The 16,614-nt window shown below is 39.8% G+C and overlaps 2 protein-coding genes across 2 annotated transcripts; both read left to right on the top strand.

Annotated features, from left to right (window-relative positions):
* The first annotated feature begins 5,333 nt into the window (after positions 1–5,333).
* LOC121862587 (glycine-rich cell wall structural protein-like) lies at positions 5,334–6,613 on the top strand. The gene is made up of 3 exons (XM_042360901.1): positions 5,334–5,411; positions 5,735–6,266; positions 6,561–6,613. The coding sequence occupies exons 1-2, from the start codon at positions 5,397–5,399 to the stop codon at positions 6,221–6,223; spliced, it is 504 nt and encodes a 167-aa protein (XP_042216835.1). The 5' UTR covers positions 5,334–5,396; the 3' UTR covers positions 6,224–6,266; positions 6,561–6,613.
* Positions 6,614–11,315: 4,702 nt separating this feature from the next.
* On the top strand, positions 11,316–12,543 carry LOC121862586 (glycine-rich cell wall structural protein-like). The gene is made up of 3 exons (XM_042360900.1): positions 11,316–11,374; positions 11,698–12,196; positions 12,491–12,543. The coding sequence occupies exons 1-2, from the start codon at positions 11,360–11,362 to the stop codon at positions 12,151–12,153; spliced, it is 471 nt and encodes a 156-aa protein (XP_042216834.1). The 5' UTR covers positions 11,316–11,359; the 3' UTR covers positions 12,154–12,196; positions 12,491–12,543.
* Positions 12,544–16,614: the final 4,071 nt, after the last annotated feature.

Genomic DNA, 16,614 nt, shown 5'->3' with positions numbered 1-16,614 from the left:
CTGACTATAAGTGGCCATTTGACTATATGAGTGACCATCTGACTATAAGTGACCATTTGACTATATGAGTGAACGAACATCTAACTGTATGAGTGACCATCTGACTGTGAGTGACCAGCTGACTGCATGAGTGACCATCTGGCTGTGAGTAACCAACTGACTATGAGTGACCACCTAACTACTTACCTTCCAATTATAAAGACTGGCAGGATTACATTTATCTGTCTGTGTTGTGTTTGATGTCTCAGAAATAATCCGTCACCACGTATAACACCCACCCCCCTGTGTTGTCTTAAACTGTTGTGTTAAGTTGTAGTGTTGTGTTAAACTGTTGTGTTAAGTTATAGTGTTGTCTTAAACTGTTGTGTTAAGTTATAGTGTTGTGTTAAGTTGTAGTGTTGTGTTAAACTGTCGTGTTAAGTTATAGTGTTGTCTTAAACTGTTGTGTTAAGTTATAGTGTTGTGTTAAGTTATAGTGTTGTGTTAAACTGTTGTGTTAAGTTATAGTGTTGTGTTAAACTGTTGTGTTAAGTTATAGTGTTGTCTTAAACTGTTGTGTTAAGTTGTAGTGTTGTGCTAAACTGTCGTGTTAAGTTATAGTGTTGTCTTAAACTGTTGTGTTAAGTTATAGTGTTGTGCTAAACTGTCGTGTTAAGTTATAGTGTTGTCTTAAACTGTTGTGTTAAGTTATAGTGTTGTGTTAAGTTATAGTGTTGTGTTAAACTGTCGTGTTAAGTTATAGTGTTGTGTTAAACTGTTGTGTTAAGTTATAGTGTTGTGTTAAGTTATAGTGTTGTGTTAAACTGTTGTGTTAAGTTATAGTGTTGTGTTAAGTTATAGTGTTGTGTTAAACTGTTGTGTTAAGTTATAGTGTTGTGTTAAACTGTCGTGTTAAGTTATAGTGTTGTGTTAAACTGTTGTGTTAAGTTATAGTGTTGTGTTAAACTGTCGTGTTAAGTTATAGTGTTGTGTTAAGTTATAGTGTCGTGTTAAGTTATAGTGTTGTGTTAAACTGTTGTGTTAAGTTATAGTGTGTTAAACTGTGTGTTAAGTTATAGTGTTGTGTTAAACTGTCGTGTTAAGTTATAGTGTTGTGTTAAACTGTCGTGTTAAGTTATAGTGTTGTGTTAAGTTATAGTGTTGTGTTAAACTGTCGTATTAAGTTATAGTGTTGTGTTAAGTTATAGTGTTGTGTTAAACTGTCGTGTTCTTTGACTTAATGTGTGAGAACAATGTCAATTTCCTCTCTCATTAGCCGTTTTTTATTTAGTAATAATGTTGCGATTTTCTTGTATCTTTTTGTGTCTTATTAATAGTGTGTGTGTGTGTGTGTGTGTGTGTGTGTGTGTGTGTGTGTGTGTGTGTGTGTGTGTGTGTGTGTATCTATCTCCTAATAAACAAAACATCCCCAAAACTATTTATAAATCTGACAAACTTTCACCCAAAATAACAGAAACTTTTTCCTCTGACTCTTAACAAGCTATAAAATTGTCGTGTCTACAATGATACTTTTTATACTCTTAAAATATCTCACTGTTGGATAAAAATAGTTGACTCAGTGACCTGTCGGTGTTATTAGAGCTGAGGTGGTAGTGGCTGGATGATGATTGTATCTAAGATTAAAATCCCAACAGAAAATCCTAGTGCAAAATCCTAATATAAAATGGAAGCATAAATTCAAGCATTAAATCCCAGAGTAATACCTTCAGTGTAAATTCACAGCTATATGTTGCAGTGTAAGATTTCGGCATAAAATCACAGTGTAAAATTCCACAGAAAGAGAGAGAAAGGAGAGAGAGAACGAAAGAGAAATAGAGAGAGAAAAGAAAATGAAAGAAAGACAAAAACATATAGACTGACAGACAGAGACACGGACAAACACACAGACAGACAGATAAACAAAGACAGACAGACAGACAGAGAAAGAGAGAGAGACAGAGAGACAGAATGACTGGAAGATTTAGAATGTCAAAAGAGAGAATAATATGGAACAAGGATACATAAGTTGAATGTATTAATAGATTTTATTATATAAGTCAGACACTTCATACAAAAATGATATTACAGAAACTAAACCACATAAAAAAAAAAGAGAGAAAGTATGGGTATTAAAGTTTTCGTTTGGAGGCTATTCTATTTCTGTAAGACTGATAGGTGGAGGTCTATCAGAAGGCATTTTTAGCAATAGACAATTCAAAAACTGATTCAATAGCTTAGGACAAGAATATATAGATGATGTACTTATAATTTTCATGTGGAAAAAATATATACAAAAAATATAAAACTGCTACCTTGAACAGAAAGGGCACTAAGAGTTGAAGGAAACGTAAAGAAGAGGGTAATAAGCAAAAGTGGATAAATTATTGACAAGAGAATGAGTGATAATTTTGTAAACTGTTCTGGAATGAGGAAAAAAGAAATGAACGAAAGAGGGAATTTATAGGAAAACAAGATATTGATGATAAAGGTGAGAATTTGTTTATGAGAGATAGATTATTGTTAATATATCATACCTGATAAGAATAAAAAATAAGTACAGATACACTGAAACGATAGACAAGGAAAATTTGATAAACTATTGTAAAGGAAAAACAACAGAACGATAACAAAACAGTAATCCAAGGAGCACATATCACAAAATAAACATTAATCTTAGGCTGGAAAAGAAATGAGGCATTAGTTGACGGAAAAGATTTTTTGTGTTTGCCCAAGATCACAAATGAACGACAGAAAATAGGAATTTGCCACTATTCTTTGTGTATTAAAGTACGGGAAGCGGGGTGAGGGAACGTACCTAAGCGTTCACTGCAAAGTAGAATAATTGTCTTAGATATGTGAGACTTGACAACTGCCAGCGTGCCAGGTGGGCCTTGATTGGCTGTACCGTTGGAGGGTTAACTAGCTTAGGATGGAGGGCTGAGGGCGTATACATTTGGGAATATGTGACCCGGCCATTGCTGACCCTCCCCAACGCCCTCCCTTCAACCCCTCCTTCCCACCGAGATATCAACATAACCCCGTTAAAAGTGAGAAGTTCGTATAGGAATGAAGTGGGATCATTGTTGAACAGTGTTTAAGCCAGTGAATTCAGCACCAGATAGTACCAGCGAGAGCCGTCGATATTGATATTGAAACAGTTTATTTAGCCATAAAAATACAGATACAGATTCGATAATAATAAAAACATTGAAATGACTGAGCCAGATGAGAGCCTGAGCTTTTTTGAAGGCACCTGATATATAGTATGCTGTACGTTGATCTCAAGGAAGTATTATATAACATTTAGTAACATCTGGAATAGTACACATAGCATGGTGGTAGTAAGAACATCTCAGAATGTTACCACAGTTATCACTTCTATACCTATTTATTTTATTTTTTGTTTACATTTCTATTATAAGTATATACATATTTTACAGTGAAGTTGATATACATTAATATTATAAGGAGGAAGCTACAACATGGCTCGTATTTAAGTGGAACAAGAGGACAGAAGCAGTCAGCATCATGTCTTGCAGCAAATTATATAAATATTGCGATGGTAATTTCTATCTACTCTATTTACATGACAATTTCTGATATATGGTTTTGGTGGTACAATAAAAGTAGGAATATAATGTAGGTATTAAAAAAAATATTAACACTTAGACAATAGATATTTTTTAAGAGATGATTTAAAGGAAGGGAGAGGTGGAGGTAAGTTGTTCCACACCTTCACGACATGATGTTTTATGGAGGTCTGGGACTGAGAGGAGCACATGGGGGTTGGTCTTCCAACCAGGCGGTATAGTGTTAATTAGTTCACTCTGGGAACAATCGTCGATCGGCTCTGCACCTGACCACGAGATAACGCAGCACCACTTACCAGGGAATGAGGTACTGTGACACCACACCACACCACACGATGACCACGTGAGGTCCTTCATGTCAACATGTATGGACGAGATACTGCACCCACCACGTGGCCTAGTGACCTCACAGAGTATGGCAAGAGACCAGCCCGGACCATAAACTGCAAACTACGTATAATAATTTGTATGTGCAATTCATGTTCCTTCTCCCTTCAGTAATGAAAGCTTCTGTTAAACTACCCATCTGCCCCATGTCTTTGTATGTAAGAAATAATTTTTGTCTAATGTATATTTTCAGTCTTCGAGCTGATGAACTTTTTCCATAAACCGTTAATTATTATTATTATTATTATTATTAATATTATGATTATTATTATTATTATTATTATTATTATTATTATTATTATTATTATTGCCTGGTCACTCACAGTCAGATGGTCAGTGACTAGGAACGTCAATTAGTAACCAACGCATCAGAGACAGCGGGTAGGTCACACTGTTGGGTACACTGTGGAGTAGAGCTAATGTTTACAGTTTTTTAAGCCTTTCTTTCTTTGTCTTCATCTACCTCTCCACCTAATTGTTCACACACACACACACACACACACACACACACACACGTCGTTTCAGCAGCTTTCACTCTCCATGTTTCCATCATTACACTAACACTGGCGGCCTCACTATTCTTAGTGACAACTTCCAAGTAATAATTCCTTCACTTTACACTATAAATAAACCCGGTGTCACATGACGCCGTTACTTAGTTCAGATATATGGCAAATTTAAATCCCTGAAATTACTATTTATTCATTTACTGTATGTGTAGTAAACTATGTTGAGTTAAAGGTATAAATATTAATTAAACATCAACGCTACCTGGGCGGGGGTTGTAAATTATGTGAGAATATCGCTCGGGTGTTTTATTTTAAGGTGAATTAAGTTGGGGCATAATCTTCAGGTTTTCCAAATTTTGAACACACAGCTAAACATTGATTGATATTCAAGTTGTTCATTATTGTTGCATAAATATATACTATAGAAAAAAGGTGAAGGTTTTATTAGTAACATGTATAACAAAGTGAATTTTATTTTGTGCGGTGTATTATATATTAATAAAGGTTTTCTATATAAAGTTAATGACTGAAGAAAAGATCTCTTTACATATACACTTTGCATATAGATGCAGTATTTATATTTTTGGACTTCCACTTTGAGACATCTCTTCAACTCTCTTCAGGCCGCCTCCATGGGACGACTTTACAACCTGATTATACTCAGGTAAGACCACGAACGATCACACGACACTGGGTGTATGACAGGTCAACACTTCCACTGTTATAAAGGTCACTTTCATGTGAACCATTATCACTAAAAATCAAACAGGCATGTATTCGAAATGTTGAGAGTTGCCTGTGTGTGTCAGTCATTAGTGGTGACGGCCAGGGACACTGAGGTGTGTTGACGGTATATAAGGTGTGGTGGGGAGTGATGATGGACATTGTCTGCTGTGACTTACTGGCAGTAGGACACCTGTAGTGAGCCAACATGATCTCCCAAACTGTGAGTGATACAGCCGCTGTTATTGAGGGAGTCAGGGAACAGCTGCTGTGTAGAGTCTGACTAGATATGTTGCTGTAGTGAGATTGACTGGAGTTAATGCTGTGTTGAAACCAGTTGGTGGTGGTGATGCTGTGTTAAGACAAGCCAGTAGTAATGATGTGCATAAATTACCTAATGGAGGGATACCAGTAGTCTCTATGTATATTTTCCTATGCCTACAGTATATCGAAACATTATGTGTATGAAGTAGAAATATTTCCACTCCGTTAATATGATGGAAGTTGTGGTGTGACCCGTCATTAAGCCTGAGTTTGATGTTACAGATGAAGATGATGATGGTGGTGGTGGCTGGCCTGCTGGTGGTCACCCTGGCCCACGCTGACGCCTCACCCTCAAGGTATGGTGGACACGGTGGACACGGAGGTAGATACTATGGTCATGGAAGTGGCAACAGTGGACAAGGTAGTAGCCATGGTGGACACGGAGGTAGATACTATGGTCATGGAAGTGGCAACAGTGGACAAAGCAGTAGCCACGGTGGACACGGAGGTAGATACTATGGTCATGGAAGTGGCAACAGTGGGCAAAGCAGTAGCCACGGTGGACACGGAGGTAGATACTATGGTCATGGCAATGGCTACAGTGGACATGGCAGCGGATCCTATGGACATGGTCATGGCTACAGTGGACATGGTCATGGCTATGGTGGACATGGTCATGGATACGGCAACGGCTATGGACATGGATACAGCAACGGCTATGGAAGTGGATATGGTTATGGTGGATATGGTCATGGCTACGGCAGTGGCTAAAGGAGTGGATATGGTTATCGTCATTAGAGTCATGTTGCTTCTGGTGAGTCAACCCTTAGGAATTCTTAGGAATTTAATGCCTTGAATACGATAACTTAACCCCTTGAGTACGATAACTCACTGTGTACATTTAATTAATCCATATATTTTAAGTACTAATGTGATTGTCTTCATGTAAATTGTTATAATATTTTAATTTATGTATTTTTCTATTTTGATATATTAGCTGCTTTGATATTTATAATCCTTAAACACATTCACTAAAGTTCATTATTGTCAGACCATAATAATAATATTAGCTTCTCTTCCTCTAATTGCTTGTTTGTGTCTTTCACAGATGAGTTAGGGAGGCCACCAGGACTCGTCTCAATAAATTATGAATACAATTTTTATTGCTGTGTCTCTTACCGAAAGAAGTGACATTATGTAAGTAAGATGGGTAAAAGGAGGTATGGCACACTGACAACGAGTAAAAAGTAATTCACACAAACAAAAGTTTGTCATATTTTACCTTCTATCTCACCCCAGTAGTATAATATGTTCCTAAACACATTACTAACATCTGTGTCACACTTCTTGTAACAGCTGACATATTTTTTGCCTAACTTTCACATAATTATCTGAAATTACCTGTGTCTAAAAGTGGTAGTCTTCGAATGATATAAAATACTTGTAAAATAATAAAAAATTAATTGAAAAAAAATTAAGTGACTGTGTATCAATGAATTTAATACCTTTGTGTCTGATTCATATGACATACTAATATATTCTCCTGTTTGGTAATAGTTATGTACACAACCCACTGTGTACTACGGCCTCGGTATACGTGTAACTTTGTAGATAATTTCAGCTGCCTACAGCTGAAGACACGGGTACAGAGTCTGCCAAAGGCTTGTGATGCACATCTGATCCGATGTTGAATCTCTTCATCGATGTCCGCGGTGGTGGACAGGTGGGAGCCGAGATACTGAAAGTGGGTAACATTAGAGAGGGTAGTACCGTTAAGCTGGATGAATGGTGGAGATGTGGTTGAATTTGGTGCAGGTTGAAAGAGAATCTGAGTCTTACATACATTCACCTCAAGGCCGACATGTGCATACACATGTGCATAGGTGTTCAGGATTTCCTGTAGGCCGCGACAAGGGTGAGGTCGTCTGCATACTGCACTTCATAAATGGAAGCTTCCGGCACCTTTGCGCCTGCCTGGAGATGTCTTATGTTGAAAAGTCCCTTCATCCGGTACTCGATGTTCACCCCGCCGACTAAATTGGCACTGGCACGAGTAAGGAAGGCAACCAAGAAAATAGAAAAGAGAGTTGGTGTCAGTACACATCTTTGTTTTACACCCGTTTAGATGTGGAATAACTCAGACTGGGTGCCATTGTGCAGGACACTGCCGTTTATGCCATCGTGGAGTTGCCTCACAATGGCATTGAATTTTGGTGGACAGCCAAAACGGCTAAGGGTCCACCAGAGGACTTTCCTGTTGACCGAGTCGAAGGCCTTGGTAAGGTTGATGAAGGCCATGTACAAGTCACGATGCTGTTCTCTGCACTTTTCCAGTATCTGATGGGCAGCAAAAATCATGTCAGGGGTGCCACGTCATGGTCTAGTGCAGTGGTTCTTAAACTTTTTTCCAGTGTTACCCCTATTTAGAGTCTGACAGGATCGAATTACCCCAACGTAAATTTTGCTCCTTACTTTTTATTCAATAAAGTTTATTATACAAAGCACAAGTCTATAAAATTAATGTACTTATAAATTTTACTCCTAAATTCTATTCAATAAAGTTTAATATACAAAACACAAGCTTACAAATGTACTTACAAATTTTACTCCTCCAATAAAGTGTATTATACAAAACACAAGTGTACAATTCTAGTCTGTCTTATACAAAAATCAATAATAGTGCTACAGTTACAGTGCTGTTATAGACTTAATCTATAGTGAAGCGAATACTTCACGAGTTGCCAAACGCGGCAAACGTAAGTGTTATAAGTGTTAAATACGAGGTTACCCCACCGTGCCAACAGAAGCATATTACCCCAGACAAAATGTAGTTTTTACCCCAGTTGGGGTAATTACCCCGAGTTTGAGAACCACTGCTCTAGTGGGTTTGATTATAGTGTTGAGGAAGAGCTTAGAATGACAGGTAGCAAGAAGGTCTAATACTGAGGTGTATCTTCTAATTCTAACAGATCAAGGTTGAAATATCCTATAATGTAGCAAAGTTTCCTCTCTGGACTTATGATAGAGATAAACTCCGAAAATTTATCAAGAAAATTTCTTACATTAGTGTGGGGGTCTTCTGTAGATTACTCCTACTAGGATATTTCGTGTGTCGTTACATAATTCAGTGAAAACACTCTCCATGTACTCCTCCTGAACCTTTAAATCATCTCTTACAGAAGTGTTATACTTGATATCAACATATAGGGCGACACCACTACTGTCTCGTGACGTGTTGACGCAGTGTCTATTATAATTAGGAATGTTATACAAATGTCCAATATCGTTAGTGAGTTTGGTCTCACAGAACCCAAGTACATCAAATTTTTAGGGAATAGAAGATATGCACTGATCTAAAAAGGTATCTAGATGAAGGGGAATACTTCTGATGTTATGGCTAATCAAGGAAAAGGAATGAGGTAGTAGAAGACTAGAACTAAACCCAGGAGAGTCAGGAGAGTAATAGTCTCAGCTGGGGTTGGTGTAACCCAGTGAGTTTTGTAGAAAGGCATCAGGATCGATATGAGGGAGTATTGTGTCGACACCATGGGTAAAGAGGGTGTAACACATACGATCTAGCACATTGACGACAAACTGGACTGGAAGGCCCATGTAAACAACAGAATCAAGGCAGCCTCGTACCGACTCTACATGCTACGACGACTTAGATCACTTGGGATACCCACGCCAGAGCTGAGGACTATCTACAACGCCTTTATTCTCCCCAAACTATCGTATGCGTCACCAGCCTGGTCGTTTTCTCTCAAGTCTACCCAACAACGTCGGCTAGAGAAGGTACAGAAAAGGGCCTGCAGAATCATGCTCGGTGCAGACTACTCCAGCTACATCAACGCTCTCACCACCCTGGAAATACCATCCATTAGTGACCTCCACCACCAAGCACTAGCAAGGTTTAGCAGTGGATTACTGCACCATCCTCGTCATCGCCACCTCCTGCCACCGGCAGTCCCCCACCCACCTTGCGCAGTCCGACACTGCAACAAAATTCAGTCCATAAGAGCCTGCACCGATAGATATAAGAATAACATCTATTGTTATAATAATAAACAACTCCTGATTTATGTACGGTACAGCCCTGTAAATGTATTGAACGCATATCATTATGTCTAAATAAAATGTAAGTTTTTATATTTTCAGCCACAGGCTGCAACTCTATTAATAAACCGTTAATTATTATTATTATTATTATTATTATTTTTATTGTTATCTAAGGGAATGACACTAGCATCATCATTGCAGGAACATTGATACTGATAAAGGAACAGTAAAAACTCAGGGTCACTGAGGTGTGAAAAGGGAAGATCTAAGAAAATTATAATAGTGGGAGGGTAACTTACTCACAAGTGCTACAAGCAACAGAATTAAGATGACCGGTACTGTTGAGGGTGATTCCAAGATTGAGTGGGAGGGGCGCCTGTCACTTGGTTTTGAGGGTTGCTGGTTTCCACCACAGAAGGTAGACGTGTAGCACTCGAATTGGCCTGCATGGGGAGGGGGGGAACTCAACAGGTGATAGCAACAATGGCTGTTTCCCCCTCAGTGGGGAGGGGGTTGGTACAGCGAGTTGGTGAGTGGACGGGTGTCCACTTGCCCGATCCCTCACAACAAGGGTTTTATGACTGAAAGTCACGTGTTTCCCTTATGTCCTGGCTTCTTTAAACTGGTCCATTTGCTGTAGGCGGGCTTTAGTCGTACCTGGGCAGAGATCCTCGTTGACGAAGATAGTGGTGCCTTTCAGCTCACTGCGTTGATAAAACACATTGTCACGGTCAGAGGGGGATAAGAATTTTGTGATGATGTCGCTGGGGCGGGAGGAGTTGGGTTTCCCGACGCGTTGAACACGGTCAAACCGTACTTCAGGAAGCTTAAAATGGTCATTCAGCAGGCGTGAAATTTTGCGTTCGGATAACTCCCAGTTCCAGTGGCTTTTTCTGCGACTCCGGCAAACCTGAGGTTTGCCGCCCTATGTAAGTATGAATATGGGTGTCTTACGGTATTCTAACCCATAAAGCTCTCAAACAGTCTTCTAGCAGCACGGCATTCCGTTTTCAATAATGTTACCGTGTTTATATTGTAACATTATCGGTGTTATTAATATTTGCCCAATTGACTCACATATTATTATAAAATGTCTGAAGTAGACACACACACACACACACACACACACACACACACACACACACACACACACACACACACACACACACACACACATAAACCATTTGGCCGCGGGAGGTTACCCTAAGCTAAATATAATCGTCTGGCAGGATCCAGAATAAAATGACAAGTGTGGGAAATGCAGCGAAAGTGTTACTATACTTTGCTTAGTTGTTGTTCTATGTTATTTCACGTAGTTATAATAACGTACTCCAAAATATCTGCATGCTTTAATTCTACGATATCTATTAAAACGTTTTTTTTATGTTACGTTTAGCATCACCTAATAATAAAAGTGAAATTACATACAGGTAGTAACGAAAGAAAAAATTATGTACATTTATACTCTATATCTGTACATTCATATACTTCTGAGTTCCATTTTCAGACATTACTATCACCAAGATTTCAACTCTCTCCAGGAAGCCTCCATGGGATTATTTTACATATTGATTATACTCAGGTAAGAACACTAACGATCACACGACATCAGGTGTACCACAGGTCAACGCTTCCACTGTTATCAAGGTCACTTTCCTATGATCATTAAAACTTAAAATCACACAAGCATGTATTCGAAATGTTGAGAGTTGCCTGTGTGTGTCAGTCATTAGTGGTGACGGCCAGGGACACTGAGGTGTGTTGACGGTATATAAGGTGTGGTGGGGAGTGATGATGGACATTGTCTGCTGTGACTTACTGGCAGTAGGACACCTGTAGTGAGCTAACATGATCTCCCAAACTGTGAGTGATACAGCCGCTGTTATTGAGGGAGTCAGGGAACAGCTGCTGTGTAGAGTCTGACTAGTTATGTTGCTGTAGTGAGATTAACTGGAGTTAATGCTGTGTTGAAACCAGTTGGTGGTGGTGATGCTGTGTTAAGACAAGCCAGTAGTAGTGATGTGCATAAATTACCTAATTGAGGGATACCAGTAGTCTCTATGTGTATTTTCCTATGCCTACAGTATATCGAAACATTATGTGTATGAAGTAGAAATATTTCCACTCCGTTAATATGATGGAAGTTGTGGTGTGACCCGTCATTAAGCCTGAGTTTGATGTTACAGATGAAGATGATGATGGTGGTGGTGGCTGGCCTGCTGGTGGTCACCCTGGCCCACGCTGACACCTCAACCTCAAGGTACGGTGGACACGGTGGACACGGTGGACACGGAGGTAGATACCATGGTCATGGAAGTGGCAACAGTGGACAAGGTAGTAGCCACGGTGGACACGGAGGTAGATACTATGGTCATGGAAGTGGCAACAGTGGACAAAGCAGTAGCCACGGTGGACACGGAGGTAGATACTATGGTCATGGAAGTGGCAACAGTGGACAAAGCAGTAGCCACGGTGGACACGGAGGTAGATACTATGGTCATGGCAATGGCTACAGTGGACATGGTCATGGCTATGGTGGACATGGTCATGGATACGGCAACGGCTATGGACATGGATACGGCAACGGCTATGGAAGTGGATATGGTCATGGTGGATATGGTCATGGCTATGGCAGTGGCTAAAGGAGTGGATATGGTTATCGTCATTAGAGTCATGTTGCTTCTGGTGAGTCAACCCTTAGGGATTCTTAGGAATTTAATCCCTTGAATACGATAACTTAACCCCTTGAGTACGATAACTCACTGTGTATATTTAATTAATCCATATATTTTAAGTACTAATGAGATTGTCTTCATGTAAATTGTTATAATATTTTGATTTATGTATTTTTCTATTTTGATATATTAGCTGCTTTGATATTTATAATCCTTAAACACATTCACTAAAGTTCATTATTGTCAGACCATAAGAATAATATTAGCTTCTCTTCCTCTAATTGCTTGTTTGTGTCTTTCACAGATGAGTTAGGGAGGCCACCAGGACTCGTCTCAATAAATTATGAATACAATTTTTATTGTTGTTTCTCTTACCGAAAGAAGTGACATTATGTAAGTAAGATGGGTAAAAGGAGGTATGGCACACTGACAACGAGTAAAAAGTAATTCACACAAACTAATGTTTGTCATATTTTACCTTCTATCTCACCCCAGTAGTATAATATGTTCCTAAACACATTACTAACATCTGTGTCACACTTCTTGTAACAGCTGACATATTTTTTGCCTAACTTTCACATAATTATCTGAAATTACCTGTTTCTAAAAGTGGTAGTCTTCGAATGATATAAAATACTTGTAAAATAATAAAAATTATTTGAAAAAAAATTACGTGACTGTGTATCAATGAATTTAATACCTTTGTGTCTGATTCATATGACATACTAATATATTCTCCTGTTTGGTAATAGTTATATACACAACCCACTGTGTACTACGGCCTCGGTATACGTGTAACTTTGTGGATAATTTCAGCTCCCTACAGCTGAAGACACGGGTACAGAGTCTGCCAAAGGCTTGAGATGCACATCTGATCCGATGTTGAATCTCTTCATCGATGTCCGCGGTGGTGGACAGGTGGGAGCCGAGATACTGAAAGTGGGTAACATTAGAGAGGGTAGTACCGTTAAGCTGGATGAATGGTGGAGATGTGGTTGAATTAGGTGCAGATTGAAAGAGAATCTGAGTCTTACATACATTCACCTCAAGGCCGACATGTGCATACACATGTGCATAGGTGTTCAGGATTTCCTGTAGGCCGCGACAAGGGTGAGGTCGTCTGCATACTGCACTTCATAAATGGAAGCTTCCGACACCTTTGCTCCTGCCTGGAGATGTATTATGTTGAAAAGTCCCTTCATCCGATACTCGATGTTCACCCCGCCGGCTAAATTGGCACTGGCACGAGTAAGGAAGGCAACCAAGAAAATAGAAAAGAGAGTTGGTGTCAGCACACATCTTTGTTTTACCCCCGTTTGGATGTGGAATAACTCAGACTGGGTGCCATTGTGCAGGACACTGCCGTTTATGCCATCGTGGAGTTGCCTCACAATGGCATTGAATTTTGGTGGACAGCCAAAACGGCTAAGGGTCCACCATAGGACTTTCCTGTTGACCGAGTCGAAGGCCTTGGTAAGGTTGATGAAGGCCATGTACAAGTCACGATGCTGTTCTCTGCACTTTTCCAGTATCTGACGGGCAGCAAAAATCATGTCAGGGGTGCCACGTCATGGTCTAGTGCAGTGGTTCTTAAACTTTTTTCCAGTGTTACCCCTATTTAGAGTCTGACAGGTTCGAATTACCCCAACGTAAATTTTACTCCTTACTTTTTATTCAATAAAGTTTATTATACAAAGCACAAGTTTATAAAATTAATGTACTTATAAATTTTACTCCTTAATTCTATTCAATAAAGTTTAATATACAAAACACAAGCTTACAAATGTACTTACAAATTTTACTCCTCCAATAAAGTGTATTATACAAAACACAAGTGTACAATTCTAGTCTGTCTTATACAAAAATCAATAATAGTGCTACAGTTACAGTGCTGTTATAGACTTAATCTATAGTGAAGCGAATACTTCACGAGTTGCCAAACGCGGCAAACGTAAGTGTTATAAGTGTTAAATACGAGGTTACCCCACCGTGCCAACAGAAGCATATTACCCCAGACAAAATGTAGTTTTTACCCCAGTTGGGGTAATTACCCCGAGTTTGAGAACCACTGCTCTAGTGGGTTTGATTATAGTGTTGAGGAAGAGCTTAGAATGACAGGTAGCAAGAAGGTCTAATACTGAGGTGTCTCTTCTAATTCTAACAGATCAAGGTTGAAATATCCTATAATGTAGCAAAGTTTCCTCTCTGGACATATGATAGAGATAAACTCCGAAAATTTATCAAGAAAATTTCTTACATTAGTATGGGGGTCTTCTGTAGATTACTCCTACTAGGATATTTCGTGTCTCGTTACATAATTCAGTGAAAACACTCTCCATGTACTCCTCCTGAACCTTTAAATCATCTCTTACAGAAGTGTTATACTTGATATCAACATATAGGGCGACACCACTACTGTCTCGTGACGTGTTGACGCAGTGTCTATTATAATTAGGAATGTTATACAAATGTCCAATATCGTTAGTGAGTTTGGTCTCACAGAACCCAAGTACATCAAATTTTTAGGGAATAGAAGATATGCACTGATCTAAAAAGGTATCTAGATGAAGGGGAATACTTCTGATGTTATGGCTAATCAAGGAGAAGGAATGAGGTAGTAGAAGACTAGAACTAAACCCAGGAGAGTCAGGAGAGTAATAGTTACAGCTGGGGTTGGTGTAACCCAATGAGTTCTCTAGAAAGGCATCAGGATCGATATGAGGGAGTATTGTGTCGACACCATGGGTAAAGAGGGTGTAACACATACGATCTAGCACATTGACGACAAACTGGACTGGAAGGCCCATGTAAACAACAGAATCAAGGCAGCCTCGTACCGACTCTACATGCTACGACGACTTAGGTCACTTGGGATACCCACGCCAGAGCTGAGGACTATCTACAACGCCTTTATTCTCCCCAAACTATCGTATGCGTCACCAGCCTGGTCGTCTTCTCTCAAGTCCACCCAACAACGTCGGCTAGAGAAGGTACAGAAAAGGGCCTGCAGAATCATGCTCGGTGCAGACTACTCCAGCTACATCAACGCTCTCTCCACCCTGGAAATACCATCCATTAGTGACCTCAACCACCAAGCACTAGCAAGGTTTGGCAGTGGACTACTGCACCATCCTCGTCATCGCCACCTCCTGCCACCGGCAGTCCCCCACCCACCTTGCGCAGTCCGACACTGCAACAAAATTCAGTCCATAAGAGCCTGCACCGATAGATATAAGAATAACATCTATTGTTATAATAATAAACAACTCCTGATTTATGTACGGTACAGCCCTGTAAATGTATTGAACGCATATCATTATGTCTAAATAAAATGTAAGTTTTTATATTTTCAGCCACAGGCTGCAACTCTATTAATAAGCCGTATATTATTATTAATATTATTATTATTTTTATTGTTATCTAAGGGAATGACACTTGCATCATCATTGCAGGAACATTGATACTGATAAAGGAACAGTAAAAACTCAGGGTCACTGAGGTGTGAAAAGGGAAGATCTAAGAAAATTATAATAGTGGGAGGGTAACTTACTCACAAGTGCTACAAGCAACAGAATTAAGATGACCGGTACTGTTGAGGGTGATTCCAAGATTGAGTGGGAGGGGCGCCTGTCACTTGGTTTTGAGGGTTGCTGGTTTCCACCACAGAAGGTAGACGTGTAGCACTCGAATTGGCCTGCATGGGGAGGGGGGGAACTCAACAGGTGATAGCAACAATGGCTCTTTCCCCCTCAGTGGGGAGGGGGTTGGTACAGCGAGTTGGTGAATGGACGGGTGTCGACTTGCCCGATCCCTCACAACAAGGGTTTTATGAATGAAAGTCACGTGTTTCCCTTATGTCCTGGCTTCTTTAAACTGGTCCATTTGCTGTAGGCGGGCTTTAGTCGTACCTGGGCAGAGATCCTCGTTGACGAAGCTAGTGGTGCCTTTCAGCTCACTGCGTTGATAAAACACATTGTCACGGTCAGAGGGGAATAAGAATTTTGTGATGATGTCGCTGGGGCGGGAGGAGTTGGGTTTCCCGACGCGTTGAACACGGTCAAACCGTACTTCAGGAAGCTTAAAATGGTCATTCAGCAGGCGTGAAATTTTGCGTTCGGAAAACTCCCAGTTCCAGTGGCTTTTTCTGCGACTCCGGCAAACCTGAGGTTTGCCGCCCTATGTAAGTATGAATATGGGTGTCTTACGGTATTCTAACCCATAAAGCTCTCAAACAGTCTTCTAGCAGCACGGCATTCCGTTTTCAATAATGTTACCGTGTTTATATTGTAACATTATCGGTGTTATTAATATTTGCCCAATTGACTCACATATTATTATAAAATTTCTGAAGTAGAAAACACACACACACACACACACACACACACACACACACACACACACACACACACACACACACACACACATAAA

This window comes from Homarus americanus, unplaced genomic scaffold, assembly GCF_018991925.1.
Source record: "Homarus americanus isolate GMGI-L3 unplaced genomic scaffold, GMGI_Hamer_2.0 scaffold31037, whole genome shotgun sequence".
Taxonomy (NCBI): Eukaryota; Metazoa; Arthropoda; class Malacostraca; order Decapoda; family Nephropidae; genus Homarus; species Homarus americanus.
Note: the sequence above shows the minus strand (reverse complement) of the source record. Positions and strands in the feature narration are given on the sequence as shown.